Below are 23811 nucleotides of genomic sequence, written 5' to 3' on the forward strand. Positions count from 1 at the left end.
ACTAACGATACAAAATAGTTTCCCAAAAGTCTGTCTAGATCTAGATAGATGTCTGTCTATTCAGTATACTGAAGGAAAAAGGAGGCAACACTGTCAACTGACAGAGCTATGTAGCTTTTTAAAGGGTTTTATTTGGGGACAGCTTGAAGATTTGTATACACTTGTCTACTTCTGCTACAGGTTGAGGGTTAAAGAGTAGGAGACACATCAAGGGCACATGATGAATTTTATACATTTATTAAAATTTTAAAAAGATATATTGATATAGAGACTAAAAAAAAATAAGAATAATGAAGAATAAAGCAAAGTCTAGCATCTGATATCTACAGTATCCTAGAAATATCTTGCCTAATCTAGGTCAAGGGTAATAAACAATCAGGTACCCCCTCAACTGACAGTGTTAGCTCTGGACACCCCCTTTTATACCTTTCATTCTTAACTGCTATATATACAATCACTATACTTGCCTTACATAGAGCTCTAGATCCTCTCCCCACCCCTTCAAAGCAACAACAAAAAAAAATGTTCCGCTAATTTTTTCAACTTCTGTTCTTAGCTTACTAGCAATCATGTCAGTAGGTTGCCATACCATCTTTCAGTTCATTTTACCATTTAAGAAACTCCAACCAGGTTTACTGTACAAGTGTGTCCATTTATTTGTTACTTAAAGCCATTTATTAAAAGGGGGGAAAAAAAGCACATGACTAAGTTAATGTTTCATTCGTTTGTTTAAAGCTTACACAGACTTTGTGGCCTTCTTACATATACAATATATTAAGAAAGCAACAAAAAGTGAAAGGAAAGAAACAGTGAAACAGAGAAAAAAAACGTGAATTACACAAAGTCTACTTGAAAAAATCAATGTTTAATAAAACCATCTATTTTAAGAGGAAAAGAATCATGGTAGAAAACATTTAAGAGCAAGAACACTAAGCAGACCATCTGGAAGATGGCACTGAGTATACCCTCAGCAAGTCTGCAAATGACCCCAAGCTGAGGGGAGCACTAGATACAATGAGGATAGGGCTAGGATTCAGAGTGACCTAAACAAATTTGAGGACTGGGCCAAAAGAAATTTCATGAGGTCCAGCAAGACAAGTGCAAAGTCCTTCACTTAGGACAGAACAATCCCAAGCACCAGTACAGGCTGTGGGCTGACTGGCTAGGCAGCAACTCCGCAAAAAGGGACCTGGGGGCTACAGTGGACAATAAGCTGAATATGAGCCAACAGCATGCCCTTGTTGCCAAAAAGGCTAGCGACATACTGGTCTGCATCAGTAGGAGTTGTCAGCAAGTCAAAGAAAGTGATTAATCCCCTCTATTCAATGCTGGTGAGGCCACATCTGGAGTACTCTACCCAGTTTTGCCCCCCCCTCCCCTCCACTACACAAAGGATGTGGACAAATTGGAGACAGTATAACGGAGGGCAACAACAATGGCGAGGGGGCTGGGGCACATGACTTATGAGGACAGGCTGAGGGAACTGGGTTCATTTAGTCTAGAAAAGAGGAGACTGAGAGGGGATTTAATAGCAGCCTTCAACTACCTGAAGGGGGGTATGAAAGAGGATGAAGCTCCACTGTTCTCAGTGGCAGCAGATGACAGAACAAACAGCAACAGTCTCAAGTTGCAGCAAGGCAAGTTTAGGTTAGCTATTAAGAAAAATTCTCACTAGAAGGGTGGTAAAACACTGTAACAGGTTACTCAGAGAGGTGGTGAAATCTCCATCCTTGGAGATTTTTAAGACCCAGGTAGACAGTTTTGGTTGGGATGATCTAGTTTGGAATGGTCCTGCCTTGAACAGGGGCTTGGACTAGATCACCTCCTGAGGTCCCTTTTAACCCTAACTTTCTATGATTCTATGAGGTCTGTAGGCGGAATGGCTATTTTAACAAGAGATCAAATAGCTACCTGAGCCTAGCAGCCCATTAAGCTAGTGCAGTCTAGGTATGGCAACTTATTTCTGCAACTAACAGCACAAAAAGGAGGTAGGCACTTTGCCTCTTCAATCTAAAATGACCGACTGACACCAATTTATAGACAGGAAAAATAAAGGTAAGGACATAGAAAGATTAAATATTTTGGGGAACATATATGCAAAGGTTGAATCTTCAGGTTAATATTAAACTAAATTTCTAGTGCCAATTCATTTTTACAGACTTCCAAGCAAGCATACCTTTCTTCCCTTGCTTCAGGGCTATTCTGTGATGAAGACGCAGGCTCTTTTTTCTTTTCTTCAGAATCTTTATCAGTTGAAGGTCCATCTGGAAATATACATATCATTAAAAACCAGCAACAAAACAGTGCTTCTTTTAGAACAGAATTAGCAGGGGACTACATCTAACCCTTACCAGTTTTATATAGTTTATTTCACTGCAGTTAGACAAGTTCAGCCTGTCAGTTGATTGGTGGGATGGGGAGGAAGGGGAGTGCTGCAGAGGGGCAGCAGTCTCCCAGACAGAAACGCTCCAGGGTCCGTCTCTGACAGCTGCTTTTTCAGCAGCTGCCAGCTGCTGCCCCATTTCCAGGCACAGAAGAAGGCTGGCCATTAAGTAATGAACTACCCTAAGGGTAGGGAAGAGGAATGCGGGAGGCAGGGGGAAGAAAGGAGCAGCCCTCAAGTGCTGGCCCATGAAGCTCTCCAGACATGGGGCTGGAGGAATGAATGTCTGTATGGTCCAGCTCCCAGGCTACTTTCCTCCAGGAAGAAATTTCTACTGGTACAAATGAATGTCTATATGCAGCCCAACAAACTGTTTTGAAGTTGCACATTTTCAGTTAACTTTTCCTATCAATAATATCTTCCTAACAAAGGTGGTGTGCAATCAGCAGTAAGAATAAAAAACTCTTTAAAGATTCATTACCAATGCAAACTCATGTTTCCCCCTATTTGTAAAATTAAATATATATTAAAAAACACCAAAGAGCTTGTAAATGAAGAAGTGGGGGAGGCAAGGGGAAGAGAGATACCAAGGAAACAGCCCTAGAACAAAATTCTAAATTGGGTATCTGAATGTAGGCACCTCAATCCCTTTTTGAGTGCCCCCCCCCCCTCAAAAGGGGAGGGGAATCCTAAAAAAAGAAGAATTTTCAGAAAGGTGGAGTACCCACAACTCCCACAAGTACGCCTCTTATTCCAGCATCCAAACTTAATAATCAGTGTTATAAGTAGAAGAGCAGTGTTCTATTTTTTTAAGACATATACAGTTAACTTTATAGAAACAAGGAAATAAATGTAAAGAATCAAGAGACTTAAATATTTAGCCAATCAAAAAAAAAGTAGTTAAAACACACCAACCTGAATAAAGGCAAGAGAATGGAAACAATTATTCAAATGCCATAGATGCAACATTCGAGTTGATGACATTTAACAACATAAAGGTGTTAAAAAAAAACAAACCTCAGGACTAAGACCATCAACATATCTTTATACTTAACATATGACAAAAAGAAAGCCAAGAAAATTGGCAAATGTATTGCACTGTTAAAGTAATTCCCATTTTTCTACATTATGCTGAATTCTTAATTAAAAGGAAGGGATGCAGAAAAAACTCACTTTCCATAATGATGCATAAGATTTATAAGCAGCCAAGTAAATGCCAAGAAAGTTTGTGATAAACACCAAACCAGAACAGCTAGAAGGAAAAAAATACCTGTTCTATTGGAGAAATCTATGAATGTGGACCTAGCAAAAACTTGTATTTACTTGAATCTAAGACCGTCCTGAATTTAAAATGACACTCTCCCCACCCCCCCAGTAAGATCCTATATGTGGAAAAAAAATGTATGAATTAGTTATCATTTTCCTAACTTTGGGGAGGCTCATCTTTAATTCTTTGCCCCCACTGGTGCAAGGGGGCAAATGGTGTTAGGAGGGTCAAGCAGCTTCTACCTGTTCTGCAGCCTCTGCTCCCCATGCCAGCAGGCTCTGTCCCCATTATAGCCTGAGGCACTGAGCATGGCCCATGCCCAGAGCATGGGCTGCTCCAGAGCAGCCACGTGTAGAAAAGGAAGTTCAGGGGGGAGGGGGAGAGGGGCAAGTGGGAAAGCAAACGCTATGTGGCAGGTGGAAGGAGGCAGGGTCCAGAGGCATCAGGGGGGTGCAGGGAGCAGCTGCAACTATGACCCCGACCCTGGGTAGGGACTGGAGCCCAAGTCACAGTAGCTGTCTGCTCCCCCACTGCCCTCATACTTGATTCTAAGAGGGCCCCCCAAATCCTCGTTTCGGAATCAAGTAAATATGGTAATTTAGATAGCATGAAACATCTAAATAGCAAGTGAGGAATTTGAAAAACTAGGCGAATTATGTTGGAAGCACTCTCTCTTTACATGAAATATGACACTAAAATTTCTGACTCGTGTGAACCCCGGTTATTCCACTGACCGAGACAGTAATACCAAAGCTGGAAAATCTGGGAAAATTCCTTGTTTAATGATCTCTGTGGAGTAAACAAATTTTAGACGATTTGAAAAAGAAGGGTTACATTTTAGGAGCAGCCTAACCCTGAGAATAAAGGTTTAAAAATCCCAAGAATAAACTACATTTTAGTTTCAACTTCTTCACACCTCAACAGGTTCCAATACAGAAGAAAACAGAACTGATAACAACAACTAGAGCAAAAACTAAAAGAGAGTAAATTTTACTTTCAGCTTCCCCTTCCCCCACCCTGCCTCCAAGAGGAAGACATTTCTATGAAGCCAATTATATTCATTATGAGACAAGGAAAAAAAGAAAATTAAGTCAGGCAATACAGACAAGCCACTCAACAAGTGAAATATTTCAGACCATTATAAGACAGTTTTAAAGAGATGCAACATCTGTATTCTTTTAAACGTTATTACTGTTAAAGCTGCTAGGAATATTTTTGCAAAACAAATATTCAGGTCACCTTTAGAAATTAGAATGAAAGCACCTAGAAGGGCTGCAAACTTCTCTTAGTACTTAAGCCATTAAATATATTCTTCAAAAACAAAACTGTTCACTTTTTAAAGTGTCATAAAAACAAGATTAAGCATGCATCTCTGACAAACATATTTATGCAAATCATCTCATCCAAAAATCAGGATGGAAACTAGTTGTACTTCACCTATCAAACAACAAGGTATTTACTGAAATGCATGGGAATAAAATTATTAGCGTAACGAGCCACTAACTATTTCAGAATCGTTCAATTGTTAAAAGCCCTGGAACTTGCTTTTAAATGGGAAGTCCTTTCTAATTTTAACCAAGGAAAGGATCAGCACTGATATACCAGTATTCATTAATTCAATATCAAATTCAGAATGATTAATATCTAATAGTGTGTCTGGTCTTGATCAGTAGCTTCATTACAGGCTTTTCCCATTACAACCACGTAAAAAGAAAAAAAAAAAATCTCAAGGCACTTGTTTGTTGACAACTAAAAATAGTTGTTTAGAAACCATGACAAATTCCCCAAGAAGCACTAACAGCTTTGTGTTGTGAATATCATATTAACAATTTAAGTATAATACCACTTTTTTTCTATTTACCACCAGGCTGGGCACATTTTTTGAACAAGCTGGTGAAACAAGGTGCACGGGGGTGGGGGGGCAAGATCTAACAAGAAAACTAGAGTGGTTGCAAATTTAATACTTCAATCCATGTTTTATTATTTCACCTAACACCTTAATTTTCCAAGTACTAACAAGCAATGATCTTAAAAGATAAAGACAAGTTATTCCATTTGTCAACAGCTCATATTCACAGAGAAAAGATGCCGTACTGACAACTCTGCAACTCCTGACTATAAAGGCTGGGAAACTTCCCAGAGAACATAGTTCTTAGTGATGGGAAATTAAGAAGGAGACTCAGCTTGGTAGAGCTTACAGCAAGGATTCCTTATAAATGGCAAACCATAAGAGATGCTTCGACACAATATAGAGGGAAGCCTTTTGCATCATACCCAATACATCCTCTACCCTTCCAATGCAGAGGTACTCTCTTCCTATAAACAGTTTTAGTACTTCTTTGGGAATCTAGGCCACGTTATGAAAAAATCTTCTTTCTACTTACAGCCTTTTGAATTTAAAGTAAGTATAAGGATAGTGTAAAAAGAGTACTGTCAAAAGTACTGGAAAAAACAAGCAACTTGAGCCATTCAAACGGGTTCTGCCTGCCAAGATGAAATATTATATGGGGATTAAAAGACTTTTGGGAAACTATTTTGTATTGTTAGTCTTTATACTAGTTAATATTTATTGCAGATGCAGATACCAGTATCCTTAGTTGTAAGTAACTTCCTCAATAGTAAGGAGTTGAGGAACTAGAATTTATTACCACAACGTTTAGGGGTTTTTGGGGGGGGCGGGGACAGTGGTAACCAGTTGATAGAGAAAAACTGATAAGTACCCTAAACGTGAGTTTATCTGGTCCAAAACAAAGTACAGTGAGACTCCTGTGTGTGGAATACCTCTGCATAACACTTAAAGTGCAATGTGGTTAGTATTATGACTTTCTATTTACAAATTTTAAGTGTGATAAAGTATTCTTTCTTAGGCAGCTAATTGCTAGTTCATAAGCCTCTAAGCTTTTGTATTGGGTTCATTTAAGAGAATTGTGTATTTAATATTAAAACATCCTGGGTAAAAACATATGGCAGTATCTCTTATTATCCAAAAACACGCACATCTAACCCAGTACTTAAAGTGCCTAGAAGTGTTTATTGAAGAGTTCTAGTGTTCTTTTCTAGTTATACACCACCAGACTCAAAAATCCTTTACACCTTCTGGATAAAAAAAAAAAAAAGCACAGTCTCAAAACCTAACCCTGGTATTTGCAGATGATGATCCTCTATAGACTGACTTAAACGATAAGCAGTATAATACACCAACGAAGCTGCCCCTACTTGCAATTTTGAAGACTCATTGAACAGCTGAAAGATGTTTTTTATGGCCCCCAGTTCTGAAGTTTGTAGCTAGGGACAGACATTACACAGACACCGGTTTAAGTGGTCAGAAATTGGTTAAAACCTGTAGCAGAACAGATGTCCAGTACACATAAACCAGTTTGAAAATGGCTGAAACCGGTTTGTGATAAACCTGGTTGCATGTAGCATCAGACATAACTGATTGGGCTCAAACCGTTTTATTCAATGTCTGTCTAGGACCCCTTGCTGGTTTAAGATAAACCAGACTCCCCCAGCATCCAAGCATGCTTTCCGAGCTGGGTGGGGCTCTCTGCTCCACAGCAGGGCTGCCCCTCCCCTTTGCTCCCTTCCTGGATCTGCAGCAGACTGCACCCACAGCAGGGTCTGCCTGACTTCCCCCAACCCCACTGCTTAAGCAGGAATCCCCACCTCCATCTCCCACAGCACAGATCCCAGGCCCCATGGACCCTAGGCATGTGGTATGCTAGCTAACGCTGAGAGATGCCCGTGTGCATGTCTCCAACTCCACTGGGACAGGCAGACAGAACAGTGTTTGCTTAGGGCTTTTGGGACCTAATCAACAGGTCAGCTGGTAAGCTGTTTAATTTCACATTTCATAGATTTCATAGACATTAGGGCTGGAAGGAACCTCGGAAGACCATCAAGTCCAGCCCCCCGCCTGAAGGGCAGGAAGTCAGCTGGGGTCATAGGATCCCAGCAAGATAAGCATCCAATTTACTCTTGAAGGTGTTCAGTGTAGGTGCTTTTACCTCTAATTGTTTTGCAGCAGTGGGTGGCTGAAGTCCAGTTGCAACATATATTCAAGTTCATTGCCTCTGCCTGAAATGGCATCCTTGCGGACACATGCACGAGCAGCTGGCACATATCAGTCATCCTGTTGACTCTCACCCCATCTCCTGTTCTGTCCCTTGCCAAATTCTTCCTTGACCCCCCAAGCAGAATTAGAGCTCGCTAACAAAGTCCAAGCTCTACGCCCAAAGTCAAAGTTTGAACTAATGATAGGCTATTGTTTACCACTTGCACAGCAAAACAGTTATCAGCCCCCTGCTGACTTGCTTGTCTGTCAGTTTGCTGCGGACAGTATAAAGAAACAGGGAAAGGGAGATTGAAAAGCTCCGTATCATCAACAGATACATGCACTGCACACTCCTCCTTGCCTCAGGATGCTAGCAGGGGGCTGGGGTCTGGCAACACTCCTGCCCCTTGGGCAGCCATACGAAGAAAAGGCTGGGATGATGCAGGCAGACCTCCCTAATCAGCAACGATCTGGGTTTTCCATTTCCTGTGTAAAACTGGAGTAAAGAGTGGATTTTACCTTTTGCTGGAGGCAAATGCAGATTTCTCATTTTACCAGAGAAACCCATGGATTTTCCAGTTTTGCAATGAGCAGGGAAGGAGCAGGAGGAGGGCTGTGTGACAGGGGGCACCACGTGCATCTACATCGGGGTGGGAAAAATATGTTCCATGGGCCAGCCTGCAGGGCCCCTAAAAAATTTAGAAAATTAATATTTATCTGTCCTTGGTTCCTGTCAAAAATGATAGGAACAAGGGCAGTAGGACCCAGGGGAAGCCCAGCAGGCTCCCACAACATCAGGGACTGCCAAACCCCGTCTCCCCAGCTGGGAGCCCCAGGGGAGTCTGACCTGAGAGCACGTGGCTGCCCCACACTGGAAAGGGGGGAAGAGCAGGGGGGACCCCAGGCAGGGAAGGAGCCTGGTGAAAAGCTGAATGGGGGGGGGAAGGGGAAAACAGCCCCTCGCCCGCCCCGTGCCTGGCACCCCACGCTGCAGCCACTCGCAGCCTGCCTGGGGCTGCCTGTGCCTGCTCCAGACAGCCCTGCGCGGGTTGCAAATGGCTGTAGCAGGAAGCGCCAGCCACGGGGTGGGTAAGGGGTCGCTTTTCCCCATCCACACTCAGCTTTACCCCGGGCTCCTTCCTGGCACGGAAGAAAGTGGCCCCTCGCCCACCCCATGGCCAGTGCTCCCTGCTGCAGCCACTCGCAGACCGCATGGGGCTCCCTGGAACAAGCACAGGCAGCCCCAGTGCAGGGTGCTGGCCACGGGGCAGGTGAGGGGCCGCTTCCCCCACTCCATGTTCAGCACCGCCTTGTAAGCCGGCCCCACGCCGGCTCTGGGCTCGCCTGTCGGGGCTATGCGTGGTGACAGTAACTGCAGCCCCCCTGCTTGTGGCGCCAGGCAGTGTTTGCCACCACTGCCTGTGGGCTGCCCAGCACGCGAGCTCCAGGCAGGCAGCAGCAACCAACACTGCCCAGTGTGGCAAGCAGGGGGCCCACAGCTGCTGCCACCGACGGGTAAGCCCAGAGCTGGCGGGGCCCAGGCTGGCAGCGGGGCAGGTTACAAGCTGGTGCTGAGCACAGGAAAAGCGGCCCCTCACGGGCAAGGGGCACCTTTTCCCTGTGCTTAGCACCAGATTCTTCCCTGCCAGTGAGCAAGGGGTTGGGGATATGTGCTACCCCCCCACCTGTACCATGGAGCTGGGGGGCACTGGGAGTGAGCAGGTGCAGGAGCACAGGGTGTGCACCAGTGTCCCAGGGCCAGTGCCAGGTGGGCCCAGAGCAGGGTGGCAGGAGCGCAGAGTCCGAGCTGGCATGGGCTCTATGGAGCCAGGCCAGCTCCCCCCTCTCCCTGCTGGTGCAGTGCAGCCCAGCTCCACAGACCCCTGCCAGCCTGTGCCTCGCTTTGGGCCCCACCAGTGCTGGCCCTGGGATATTGGTCCCCAGATGGTGACCAGGGGGTGGGGCACCTGTCAAGGGGTGGGGCTACTCATGCAGCCCTCAACAGCCTGCCAAAACTGGGTAAGTGGCCCTCCGCCTGAAGTAATTGCACACCCCTGATCTACATGCACATGGCCTCAGGCAACCCAAGAGCAGCTCCCACAGGTAAGTGGGAGTGGAGGGGGGAAGAGGGGGACTGAGGCCCTCATAGGGAGGGAGGGAGCTGGGCAGGGCTAGAACTGCTGCCCAGCTGGGGGGCTTGGGGCCCCCAGATCTGTGTGCGGGGCAGTCACAAGCTATGCATGGGGGCTCCTGCCATGCTGCCCTCCCCTGGGGCCTCCGCAGCCTGGCAGGCGCAACGTAGTGTGGCAGGGCACAGTGGGGCCAGGAAGAGAAGCTGCTTGCTGCTGTGAGTTCTGCACTGCCCTAGTGATACACCTCCTGTGCACTGGGCTCCTTTGAGGGGTACAACCCTGCGCTGCTGCTCTCACAGCAGCTTTCCTGCACAGCCCCGCTGTACCCTGTTGTGCCACACCCAGTCACACACGCTGTGCTGCAGAGGCCCCAGGGGAGGGCGGCAGGATGGGGAGCAGGAGCCTGCAGCATTCACCTGTCCCCCACACAGATCTGGGGGGTGCAGGTTTCCTCTGACCCCAGGACTGTGCGCTGCAGCCGGGAGCTGGCCCCACTCCTGCCCCAGCCTGCAGTAGGTAGGCAGCAAGGGTAGGGGAGCTGGCTCCATGCTCCTTCTCCTGCAGCAGCCACTGCCTTCTGTCAACAGCAGGGGGCTGAGGACCTTGGTCCCTGAACCTGCAAGGACTGGCCGCTGGGGGCTCCCTCTAGCAGGGCTGGGGGAGTGAGGGGCACCGGTAGGGCCAGGGTGGGGGGATGGGGCAGATGAGTGAGGTGCACTAGCAGGGCCAGGGGGAGCTGTGGGGGGCCTTTTAATGATGGATTTGTGGGGGTTCTCAGAGAATTTGCAATTTTTTTTTTTTAAATCAGGGAAAACCAGGATCCCTGGTTATCATACCTTTCTTAGAACTGAAATCACATCAATAGCACAGTACACCAAGAGCAAGATCGGTGATATTTAACGATTAGCTGAAAGTACCAATGCCCCCGAGATCCCACCTTTTATTAACTGCTCACAACACTGAAGCCGAATCAAACTCTGGTAGATGTTCTTCCAGCCTAGCCCTGCACCCACCTCTTGGAAACAGGGATTGCAGCACAGTTCCACATGGCCTCAGCAGTGGTGGTGCAGTAGCCTGGAGATAAAACCATAGAACTGTGGTTCTCAGCTGGCTCTCTCTCTGGGCCACTGCCATGTGGAGCCATCCCATGTGCTTCTGTTTCCAAGAGGCAGGTATGGGGCAAGACTAGGAAAACATTCACCAGAGCCAGATCTACCTGTTCATTAAGCAGACACTTCCTGATCTGGCTATGCACACGCCTGCTGCAAACAGAGGTAATGGGGCAATTTCACCTGGCTGAGGTGGCACAAGCACCATCAGTGCCATGGCACACTCAAAATGAGTCTCATGGCACCCAGAGGTGCAACAGCACTCTGGTTGAAAGCTACTGACCTAGCTATTTACTGCCTACAAGAAAGTGGGGTGACCAGACATTTCAACTACCCCTGGTGTAGTTCTCATCAAGATACAGTTGCTGGATAGATCCTAAAAATAAGAGATTCAGAATCAATAGATATGCCTTTTCTTTCTTAAACGTTCAAAAGAAGTTCAACTTGCACAGCATACATGACCTGCCAAGTATAGTATAAAGAAAAAAAGTCTTTTCTTTCCCCAAGTACAAACACTGCCATCGTGAACAACTCGGTTTCATCGAAGTTCAGGGTAAGCCTCAGTATGATTAATAATTGGCTGTCTTTGCTGTCATCTTTGATCCATACCCTTTTACACATACTACAAACAGCATAACTGAAACAGAACACCATATTTCAGACTGCTGTTAAAGTTTGAGTTTCTGTGCAAATCAAAAAACTAATGACAAAACAAAAAAGTTCTTTGTCAGATTCCTCTTCCCACTGCACTCTCTAGGGAACTCCAATGGAATTCATTTTACAATTTCCTAAATGCAGGATCAGACCGCTGAAGCTCCTGCTAGAGGTGGCTGGAGAGCAAACATAATAATCTAACTGACATCAGCCACAAAAAGGGCAGCACAAACTATTACTTAGTATGATCACATTCACAAATTCAGGCATTTATGGTGCAAAAGGCTGTAACATCTGTTTACTTTTCTTTTGTGCTACCATAATTTTTTTTTACTGAACTCAATTAAATTGTAGAAACAAGTCCATTCCTACTAAAATAAAAAATTGTTTATAGGCCCCAATATATTCTAATGGGAAAAAATAAATAAGTAAATAAATAAAAATAAATGAAACACCTTCTATGGAAAAGGTAGGCTAAGCCAAACCAAGATGAATCTAAAGGAACATGCCTTGTTTTGGAAGCTAATTCTATTTGATATAATCTTCAACATGCCTCCCCAAGCTTTAAACCAAACTACGCTGCTCATTTTTAGTGGGTCTTGAATCACTTAAAAACATGGTCCTGATACAGCTTCAAAAAAGATAATTGCTCTCTCAACTACAAAGCAGACATTTCAAGTTACATTTGAATATTTACTATGGAGACAGAGGGCAATTATCTTTTTTTTTTAAAACCACCTCATTTCTTCTAATTCAATACCCAATATTTTTGTATATTTTTTCAGTTTGATTGCCTTGCGAGTCTTCTTGTGCCCTTAGCAACATGGAGAAACCCCAATGAGTGTGTCCTCTAAACCACTTAACTTAGTGATCTCAAACTTGTGAAACAAAAGTACTATTAAAACAAAGCTGAGGAACAAAAAGTTATGCTGCATGGCATTCAAAAATCCATTATAAAAAGAGAGACTAGTCTATATACCTAGGACCTTTCACATTTTTTTTTTTTGAGTCTCACTAACACAGGAGATATACTATACCCATTTACTAGCAATCATTCCTCAAATATAATGTAAAAACTAAGAAGAAAAGTTTGGAAATGACTCCTATAAAATTGGATACACACCCATAATTTTTCTGCTCACTATTTTTCAAGGCGTCTCCAGCTTCACGATACTGGGGTAAATCCCAGTGAAAACAAATGGCAATTTCTTCAGAGTTTTTTAATGATGAATTTGCATTAGGTAGGGAGGTAAGAAGTCTTCAGGATTCCTATAAACTGTATCACTCTTCAAGAAGTTTGGTTCTAATGAAAGTTTTAAGAATAAAGAACATCATGCTGAAAAGAAAGCTAGGATAGCTTAAATCAAAAACTATTATTAGTGAATTCTGTAGTTACTATATTTGCCTGAATCCAAGACAACCCTGAATTTAAGATGACCCTCTAATAATTGGATTCTATACAAGGAAAATGGATGTGTATTATAATTTTCCATGTATAGAAGCTAACTTTTAGAAGGTTGTCTTAAATTTGTCCCCTGTACTACTGATGCAAAGAAAGCAGCATAAGAGGGAGGAAGGGTGTGTGTGTGTGTGGGAGGCGGTTGAAGCAGCCTGAACCCTGCCCCTTGCCACCTCCACCTAATTTGCCTCCGCTGCTGCCTGCCCCTCCCTGCAGTGCCTGCAGACCACTGCCTCTGCAGCCCCACCTGCCCAATGCAGCTTCTGCCCCCTACAGCCTCTTACCGTCAAGCATAGTTCCAACCCCATTCCAGCCAGGGGTACAGGGCACAGGGTAGCCCCAGCCCAGCTACACAGTAGGGATTACACTGGCTACAGCTCTGAATTACCAAAGCTGCTGTCAATGTCACCACTGTCACATGGCTGGACTGGGCCAGAGCTACCCTACACTCCATGTCCCCTGCCAGAATTCGATGGGAGACATACCTGAGGGTAAGCTGGGTTGGGGGCATGGGCTGCTGTAGCTCCAACTCTGACCCTGAGCTTGGATTAGAGCCACAGCAGCATCCTGCTCCACACTTCATCTTGTAGTTGAATCCAAGACTAACCCCTCCACCTGCCTTGAACGGGGGAAAAAAGAGCTTGTGGAATCGAGTGTGTTATTCACTTGTATAGTCGTTAATAAATTAACTTTGTTGTAATAAACTCATCATTTTTCACAGATTTTGGAAAAACATGTATTTAATTTGTTTGCTTCAGGACAGCAGGGCATTTCCATTTTTAACAAGAAACAAAATGGATTTCATATTTCACTCCCAATATTCAATAATGTTTTGCCCAGTTTGCCAAATTAAATTATGAGAAATCAAATTCCAGTTTTACCAAAATAATTCGCCTGCATGAAATTAGAAAGTAAAACTGTAGACCAGTGGATCCCAGTCTGTGGTACAGGTACAACCAGTGGTTTGCAGACAACCTGTCAGTGGTATGCATTAACAGATTTATTATAATTATTTTATATGACAAACATTTGCTGGTGGTACTGAAGGCAGCATCATTTTAAATTGGTGGTACGCAATCAGCCAGAGTTTGGGAACCGCTGCTGTAGACTGATTTTCCAACATTAACATTTTGTGCCAAAAGCATATCTTGCTCCATGTCACAGTGTCAATTCAAGTTTCAAACGTACACATTCAAAATGTAGGGAACACAGGGCATATTAATGAACTCTCCCCCTGCCTGTTTTTTTTTTGTTTTAAATGTGGCATATATTATCTGACCACAACACACACATGCGCGTAGCTAAGTCATTCAGATCTTCATTTCAATACATCCAATACATAAACTGCAGTTTAATAAACAGCCAGTTTGTAATGGGGAGGTTGGTGAGCAGACATTTCAACTACCCCTGGTGTCGAGGTTGGGAGGAGGGGAAGTTACTTCTTAAAGCACCATGCCTCCTGTATTCTTAGAGATTTTTCTTCCTCCAGTAAGTGTCTCTTTGTCCTATCATTTATATCTACTAAAAAAAAGGCTGCCTGACTTCATCAATGTTCTATATTAAAATAGAGATGTTCACACATACACAGTCAATTCGTTTTCAACTCTTCTTTTTTTTTTTTTTTTTTTTACCATTGGTATCAGATCAAATGATCAGCAAAAGTACATTCCTTCAAAATAACAAAACAAATCATTTGACTACGGTAGAGGTGTTTCACTGTGCACTGCTGCATGCTGGCTTCTGACCAAGCATTGTATTTTCTTTTATGGTTTAGCTAAGCAAACACACATGTATAAAAAGAAATTCTAATATTATAAAAGCCTTTGTCTGTCAGTAACGCTTTATTCACACTCTGGTTGGTTGTCTGAAACAGCCAATCAGAGGACTTCAAGAGAGTTCTGGACAGGAGGCAGCGGTGGAGCACCGCTATGACAGTGGGGACAGAGCAGGGGGGTGGATGGCCTTGCACCCTACTAACCCTGCACCCTTGAAGCAGTGACGATGGCAGGTGGAGTGGGCCCAGACCCCAAGTGGTGGCAGGAGGGGAGGGGAGGGGACCCAGACCCAATGTGGCAGGGGGCGAGGGAGGAGTGGGCCTGGGCGTGATGCAGAGGGGGAAGAGGGGAGTGGGCCTGAACCCCAAGCGGAGGGGGTAGAAGGGGGCGGGGGGAATGGGCCCAGGTGTGGGGGGTGGACACAGGGCTCCATCCCTCCCACCCCACTCCACCTGGCATGCTTGACAGGCAACTTGCTACTATAGAATATTGCCACAAATTGTGCGCAACACATACAAAATACATACCAAATAAAATTTCTGCAACATTTTAGAAGAGAAGATGATATGATAAAATTAGAACTCCCCTGAAATAAATAGCTAGCTGACCTGGATGATTGCTGATATTTAGTATACTTTTCTAGACTGAATAGGCTTCTATCAATTCAGCAGTTCTTGTAATTTCTGTAGAACAGAAAGTAGAGGTTACAGTATTTTAAGAGTTTAAGCTACAGAGAGAAAACTCCTAACCTTGATTTTGTTTGAACAGGAAATGAAGCAACAGGCATAGAAGTTATACAAGTAAACAGTAATGTCCCAAATATTAATTATTCATGAGCTTCATGTTTACAGCCACATAGAATTCAATGTAATCCTACTGTGCAAAAGTTACCTGACAAAGAAATACTGCAAAATAAGTGTCTTTAATTCTGCTACAGGCAAACCCATGTAAAATTATTTAGATTTTAATGTTCTTCCTACAAGGCGAGAGACATGCTATTAAATAACTTAACAAAAAGTTAGGTCTTTGGTTTTCTATTTTCCTTCCCAGTACCCCACGACCAGAGTGTAAAAAGCCTTTTACCCTAGCTCTATGCCTGAGTATAAGGACTTCAAAGAGGGTGAGGACTTCAAATAGCAATACAGGCAAGAGTCAGTACATTTTAATGCTGAAATGAACGAACTCTGGCCTGGCAGCAGGCAGAAAAACTGTTTAACACAAATGAGTCACATCATAGGTATATCTCCTCCTGCTCTGGTCTTATGCACAATGAAACTACATTGAATTTGGGCCCGAAGGGTAATGTAGAGATAAATGGCAATGGGAAAAATGTAACGTGTGCTGCAAGAAAAAAAAAAATTAAACGCTAAAGAAATGGCAAGTCTTAAATGCGGGGGGAAAAAAGACAATATTTTATAATCCCTGGAAAATTAATAGGCAAGAAGTAGAAAGAAGATTACAAAAGGTAATCATACCTAATAACTTCTTCCATGATTTGATGAGAGACTTTGCTAAAGATGTAACTTCTTCATCTGTACTTTGCTTGCGTATTGCATTCACTGACATTCCAATTCTTGTGGACTGCAACAAAGAAAGCTATGCATTACACTCCATAAAATGGAGACAATTTAAAATGGCAATAAAATGGTGGTGTATTTTGTAAAAATGCCATGTAAAATCTGTTCAAACACCCAGTCAGCTGAGTCCTAATGAATCCAATGAAAAACAGGGTAAATTGCAGATCCTTACAGATTTTATACTCACAGGATAATCTACACATTTATACAAATGAATTTCAATACACTTTTCACTTAGCAGCCTAGGGGTGGAGGGCTATTAAACCATAAGACTTGAGCTCCTAAGTCACTTGGGGGAGATTTTCACAAGTGCATAGAACTACTTACCTGAATCTTAATTAGGAAATATCTTAATTAGGAAATTTAAACTAATTATGCAACTCGCTCACTTTCAAACAGAATTTTAAATGCTTGTGTTAAAGTTTATGCTCCCAAAGAACTTACTTTGAAACAACAGTAGAATTTATGTTACAGGAAGCAGCTGGAAAGCATTTGTTCCTCAGTAATTTCAACATTTTAAAAATTCCCCATACGTTGGGATGCATTTTAAAAACCCAACATAAAAAACACCAATGGTGCAGCTCCATAAACGTTATTAATACTGTTATGTTTTATCTTATGACAGCAGACATTTCTCTGTAAATGTAAAATAAAATTAGTCTGCTGCTTTGAAGCTACCACTCAGTCAGTATCAAACATTTAAACTCAGTGTGCTACTGCCATCTACAGCTTCTGCTGACTTATAAAAAGAATGGATCATAGATGGGGTGTAACTGAATCCAATCAAAGTAATTTGCTATTGCTTCTTGTAATACACTCCAGTTATTTAGGAGTCCCACTAATATAATAAGATGCTATTCTACTTTTCCCTGAATACTTGGGGACTCCAGTTAAAAAACAGAAGATTGGCAGCCCAGGAGATGGCTCCCAACTCCAAAACACCAATGTGCATTTTTAAAAAAGTAGAAGTCCAGGAAACATGACCTCCTCACAGTTAAAGGAGACCCCCAGACTAGGTTGGATGCATCTTAGATGACAGTCATAGGAACAATGGTTAGTCCTCCACAGCACTGTATGTACAGCACATACCAGGAATAACTTTTTTTTAAATGAACATTTTTCAAAACTGTCTGACGTGAGTTCGTAATTTTTGCTAGCTAGCATTGCAGACACCTCATTTTAAGCTGTATATAAAGCTCTACACAGAGCTGAAGCCTTTAACCTTACCATGAGAAAAAAGATAAATCTGCTCTGTAAACTGCTGTAAAGGAGTTATAGCTGACCATACATTTATGCAGCTTTTTCTGGCAAAAATTACGAAAGTTTTTTCTGTGTATGGAATCTTTCATTTGCAACTTTTCAGTGGGACACTTAGCCTGTCAAAGAGGAAATACAGGTGGAACATGGCTGTAAATAGATCCTTTCTTGACAAGTTTTGATCAAATAAAAGTAGACTAAAACCTTGTTTTCCCTGTAAGTGTGCTGTATCTGATAGGCATTTTGTAAACACTTGGAGGAAAGCAGAAAGACTGGACAACAGAACCCTGCATTGGAAAAGATCCTCCATCCGTGTAAAAACATGGATATTTGTAGTGAAATGGTCTTATGGAGATGCGGAAACAAGTATCACTCAAACAGAAAGTTGCAAAATCTGTCCTGGGTTGAAAGGAAGGGGAAACATGAGGGAAGCCAGGGAAAATATGAAGAACTAAATTTTTTCTTAATGAATGAATTAAAATATCCCGAGGTCCAATTTGTGTTTTAATTTTAAGTACCTTGAGTAAAACACTTTTCCTCTGAAACTCCTTAGTACCTCCTCTATAGCACCTGCTGATAGAGGGAGAGAACAGGTCTCAACAGGCTCTTGTGGGAGAGGTCCCTGAACAAGAAAAGGGAGGAAGAAATTGGAAAGAGAAAGGGTCTTGAACTTAACATCACATCCACTGTATACTAACTCTAAAAATCTACCTGTCTACAGTGAATGAATCCTGTTTGTCATCAAAAGTGATGCAGGTGTTTTCCAAATGTGAAAGAAAAATGGGGAGTAAGAATTAAAATGCAATTCTTAGTTCCCAGTTATTAAATCAGAGTCCCTGCCACTTTTCCCTACTACTATGGGGTAAACTGAAAACCTGCACTTATCTTTTACAGCCTTGCCCTCAGAATATTCAGAAACCATGCGTCAAGTAGCAAAAGGGTGAGATACGCAAGTGCTCTGATGGGTGCTGTCAATTTGAATGTCATTATTTGAGTTGCATGTAGGCCACCCACCTCAAGTGGGAATATACAAAAGATGCTTGAAGAATGAAAAGCTTGGGGAAACGCATGGAACAAAATGTTAGGTAAATAAGTACAGCTTACACAGAGCACTAGCAAAAAGTTAAATTATATTTTTCCTCTGTTATTTAAATGCTAAAAACTTAAAAGGTATAATGTAATGAATTAAACTGCTCAGCCACCATCTTAACAAGATATTCTGAATCTAATTTTGAGGGGACAAAAATGGCATGCGATGAACTTGTTTCTTAATCCTTCTACTAGTTTGTCTGACAGGTTACCACAACCCTGAGGAAGACCATGCTTGTTTGAAACATGAACCAAGGAACCAAATGAGAAACCATCCATTAAATGGCAACACATAACCCCCATTTCTTAAAGAGAGACACTTGGTTCATGGAGCACATGACATAAAGCCTTTTGTTTGACTCCATCCTGCCAATTATTTTAGCTTTATATTTATCATATCCTACATTAACTTTGTCATGAGGTTCAAGAAAAAAAATTATAAAACTTCTTTGGCATACTGGTACTATTTAGGTATGGCATTTTCTGGCACATCAATTTGAAGTTCAGCAGTACAGAGGCAAAAGGGGTTAGCCTCAGTAATACAGACCTGGGGTTTAAAAATCAACATTTCTCTCTAACCACAGGTTGAAATCCAAATAGTCAACTCACTCCTTGACTGTCTGATTTGCAAAGATAGCAAACTATTATGCGATCAAAAGTGCAGAGTTTATCCTGGTGTTCTGGAGCAAAATTTTGCCTTCCTCTCTCTCTCTCTTTTGTTCACGGTTCTATGCACCAGCTATCTACATGACTGCCTTTCAGCAATGAAAAAAATCAAGTGTTTTGTAAAGAATTGTTGAAGTTTTAACAGACTTTCTTTCCACATGCAAAGTGTGTTACATATAAAGGAAGATAATTTTAAGTATGTTTTGCAATGTTAATTCAGTTACACTACGTACAAGTAGTCTTTTCAATTCCCCTTTCCTATTAAGTGCAACACATTTTTTACAAATGTGTATATTGCTTGTACAACACAGCAAGACTTAACTTTACCACTGAACCTTTACGGTGCACTTCCTGGTTAATTTCATCTGTGCAACTTTATTGCTGAATTGCCGTTTGGGAAAATTCTGTTCGTCTCTCTCGCTTTCTCTCTCAAGTCCTCTAATTAAAAAGTGTCATAGTAGCAATTAGTTGAGAGGAGCAATATGTACTGTGATGTCATCAAGGAAACAAAGCCTCATTAGACTATAGCAATCATAGCTGTTTATTGTGTTTCCCTGGTATTATATATCCAATTATTTGGGCCCCAAAAACTTGCTCACTGCTGAACCACTATTGACAAGCACTAAATACATGCCAAGTTTCAAAGTCCATCTCCTTTTAACTTTACAAATAATGTGTGGCAACTATTGTATACAAATCTTTTCCAGTCTTGGCATCCACAAAACAGCCAAAGAAGATTTCCCTTAAACTCGCAACTGCCAGAAATTAATTTTTCAGACAAAGCTGGTTTACCAAACTAATTCTGAAATAAAAATGGAATTTTACCTGAAACAGCCTTCAACGTTAATTATGGACTTTGCTTGCTTACAAGCACTAAAATTAGGGCAAAGCACAGCATTGTTACTTTTAAAATACTGTTTCTGCAAGTGACAATATAAAGAGATTTTTTACAAGATCTAGCAAATTCAAGCATCAGATTTCCATCTCCGCTTTCTAATTTGTGATTTAATTAAAATTTTAATTATCTATCACAATTAAAGGGATGCAGGCACAGCTCTAAAAGAGCAAAACTAAAGTGTGATTACTTCATGGAGATGAAGAGTAACAAGGAAGTTAGGATTCCTCACACCTACCTGTACAACTATATAAGACAGTAGCGCTGGTTACACCTCCAGATCTCAAAGGGAGGTAGCATGCCATACAGGGTAGGGGACCACAGCATGTTAATCTCCTTTAATCAGAAAAAGGGAACATAGGAGGGTTGTGCCTTTGGTGGACGTCTGAGGCACAAGATCATCTCTAAGACAATACAGTCTATAAAGTGACCCTTGTTCAGACTGCATAAATGCACAAGGTTTCCTACACCATATTATTAAATTAAGACTGCTTTTAAAAGCTTCTATATGTGCTTACCCCTGGCAAATAGCAATTCTAAGATGACTGCCCAAATTGAACCAGAAAACAATCATCTCCCTTATAATAACTGTTGTTCTGTTGGGTTGGCTGTCTAGACACCCCTTACTGTAATGCATGCTTATAACAAAACTAATAGGCACTGTTTCTGTTATTAAACCCCCCCACATACACACACACACACTTAAAACAAAAGCAACAAAAAAACGTACCTGTAACAACTCAAGAGTCATGGGAATATTCTTAAGCTCCTTTAATAAATCCAGAGCTCCAGCCTGCAAAGCATACATAGAAGTATTATTCAAAGTACAGTTTTCTTCCTACACAATTAACTTCTAAAAAGTTTAGCAGCAAACAAATTCAGCTCCTACAACACAACTCCTTCCTTTTGCTAGAGGCATGAGTGTAATAATTCTGAAGTGAGCGTGCCCATTTCTAGACTCCAGCATCATACTTTAGCCCTGTGATGGAATTACAACTTTTGGCACGAGAGCTGTTCTGTACTGTATCACTTCATCCTTAATTTTTCCACTTTAACGTTTATTTGACTTGTATCTCACCCTCTTCAAAAAGGCTCAGGGAGGCTTACAATAAGAACAAGATAAATTAAAAAAACAGATGTTAAAGTAAAATAGTAAATAATATACCAATTCCTCAAACAACATCCCAGAACTTCACTTCGTGCTACTTAATGCCATTTTGAGGTGGTTACAGCCATATTAATACCTTTGTTTTTAGAAAACAGATTTACAAACAACTCACTTGATTCAACATTGTTCCCCTTTCATCCTTGTGAAATATACTGTGCACCGATTGATTGTTCCCACCCTAGAAAGGCTATATTTTGACTATTGTTTGGCATATAGGTGCATCTTCATCAAAAAAGCTTAACAAAAGGTCAGTTATTTCAAGTCAATTATTTCACCTGATGTCACCCACAGGCTGAAGAAATTAGAGCAGCTAAGGAAAAAAGGAGGAAAAGGTGGGGCATCGGTAGGGAAAGGAAAAACAAGGAGGCTGCCAATTCTGTTACCTTGCCCGTCTTTCTCCTGACTGGGATTAGGAAAGAGGTCCTCTTCCACAAAATTTAGAAGTTCTGTATTGCCATAAATAAGCTCCTATGAAACATAAGCTTCACAGGAACGGAGCTTCCCATTATCCAAGTGGTCACATATCTGAACAGCACCAATACCCTCAACTCTTCCACAAAATCCAGGATCAAAAGAGGCTAGAGGCTTGCAATGTAAGTACACCTGCAGCCTCTAGACTGTTCACTGACACAGCCCCAAACAAACTTCTAGCAATCCAGATTTTATATCAATCTCTAATTAGAGATCATGGGGGAGGAGTACAGCAGAGGAGGTGAAGGAGGGAAAGTAAAACTGTATCTTCATCTGCACTCATGATTCAGAAGCTCAAGAAGTTCTCTCATGAAGTTCTCTCATGTCAACCTATGTAGTCAACCACCATCTTCTAGCAATTTAATATTTTTAAGTGAACGCTAGGCTCTGGCAAGATGCTAGTCTGGAGACCGAAGTCCTTCTGTAGCTAAAATTCAGCACAAGCTACAAGCTGTCTCCATCAGCTCAACACTCTCTCATACCTTAATGTAAAGGAACTTCAGATATGCAAGTTTGGTTCATGTTTTCTGCTAAAGGTACGGGTGACATAACTTACCACTGAACAGAAGGGATTCAGATTTTATCACCGTAACTTGGCCCTCAATAAAGGAGGACTACGTTACCACAATTTAGCTTCCATTTACTGAAAGATAAAAGTCTGCACAAAAGATAAGCTACCACAGAGCTACTGACACACACGAAAGCAGCTGTGTCTGTATACCCATAACTTAAGACTACCAGATGAAGTACAAATTAGTACAGTGCATGGAGTGTCGCATAGACATTTGTTCACTAGACCACAGACCAGTGGGTCTCAACTTTAAAAAATAATAAAAAAAAAGAGAGAGAGTCAGGGCACCCCTAACACCACTTGTTTTTTAAAACATGGTTGCAAAGCAATGTTGATGCTGCCTCATGTGCTGCACAACCAGGATCTATTGCCTTCAAATAAAATTGCCCTGGGTCTGCTGCACAGCCAGCCCAGGAACAGCTGCGTCCTGAGAACACAGCAGTGTCAGCAGACAGGTAAAACTGACCAACATGCACTCTTGTTACGTTAGGACTGTGGTTGGCCTTAAACCAGGCAGGAGCTGCCTTGTGTTGTGTAGCCTTTCCAGATTTGGCCCCTCCTATGCTCCTCCCAGAAACAGATAAGCACAGATGCAATTGTCCCATGTGCCACCATGGCACTAAATAAAATAACTCCTGCCAAAGGCTGTTCAAGTTTCAAGTTTTCAGTTTCGAATCATGGTGACTTTCAATCTGCATGAAGTCATACAGACCCTATTTTTTTTTTTTACCCCACCCTCACCTTTTAAGAGGACTGGAATCTCGATTTCTCAATGTCTACCTCTTCCTCCTGTTAAACAAGTCTCTTTATCTGGGAACAGTCCAGCACTGTATCCCATATCCTGCCTTCCTTCTAGTTCACTAGTGCAATCCTACTCTCTTTACAGCATGAATCTCCTCCTTCCACTATTTTATTTACTTTACTCCATACATGAAGCTGCTGTTTTGTGCTTGTTTAAGTCCCTCCTTCCACCCCATCAACTCCAGAATAATTTATCAACCCCTGTGGAATTGTTAGAGGCACAGCAGCAGAGAGACAACCCTCCTCTACTCTACTGCAAGACCACCAAAAGGATGGGGAAGAGAGGAGAAAGCAGGATTCTTGTGTCAAGTCTGAAGAAACAGAACCTCTTATCCAGGCTGTTTAAAGAAAGCCTTCTAAAACAGGTCTTTGTTTAACTGAAAATTTTACTATTTTTTGGCACCTATCACTTTTACTTATAAAGCCAAAAGTTTTTACTGTAGAGTAACACAGTAAAAGCAAACTACAGAAGAGTAAGTTTCA

The 23811-nt window shown here is 42.2% G+C and overlaps 1 protein-coding gene across 1 annotated transcript in view; it reads right to left on the reverse strand.

Moving 5' to 3' along the window:
• The window catches only part of TCEA1 (transcription elongation factor A1), a 50809-nt gene that overhangs the window by 20936 nt on the left and 6062 nt on the right, over window positions 1-23811 (reverse strand). Inside the window, exons 2-4 of the mRNA XM_019527317.1 lie at window positions 21048-21110; window positions 16309-16414; window positions 2177-2264 (exon numbers count right to left, since the gene is read on the reverse strand). Of these exons, the coding sequence (XP_019382862.1) occupies window positions 2177-2264; window positions 16309-16414; window positions 21048-21110 (257 nt within the window). The remainder of the gene's footprint in view (window positions 1-2176; window positions 2265-16308; window positions 16415-21047; window positions 21111-23811) is intronic.

The sequence above is a fragment of the Gavialis gangeticus genome, unplaced genomic scaffold (genome assembly GCF_001723915.1).
Source record: "Gavialis gangeticus isolate Ggan-Ray unplaced genomic scaffold, GavGan_comp1, whole genome shotgun sequence".
NCBI classification, from domain to species: Eukaryota; Metazoa; Chordata; order Crocodylia; family Gavialidae; genus Gavialis; species Gavialis gangeticus.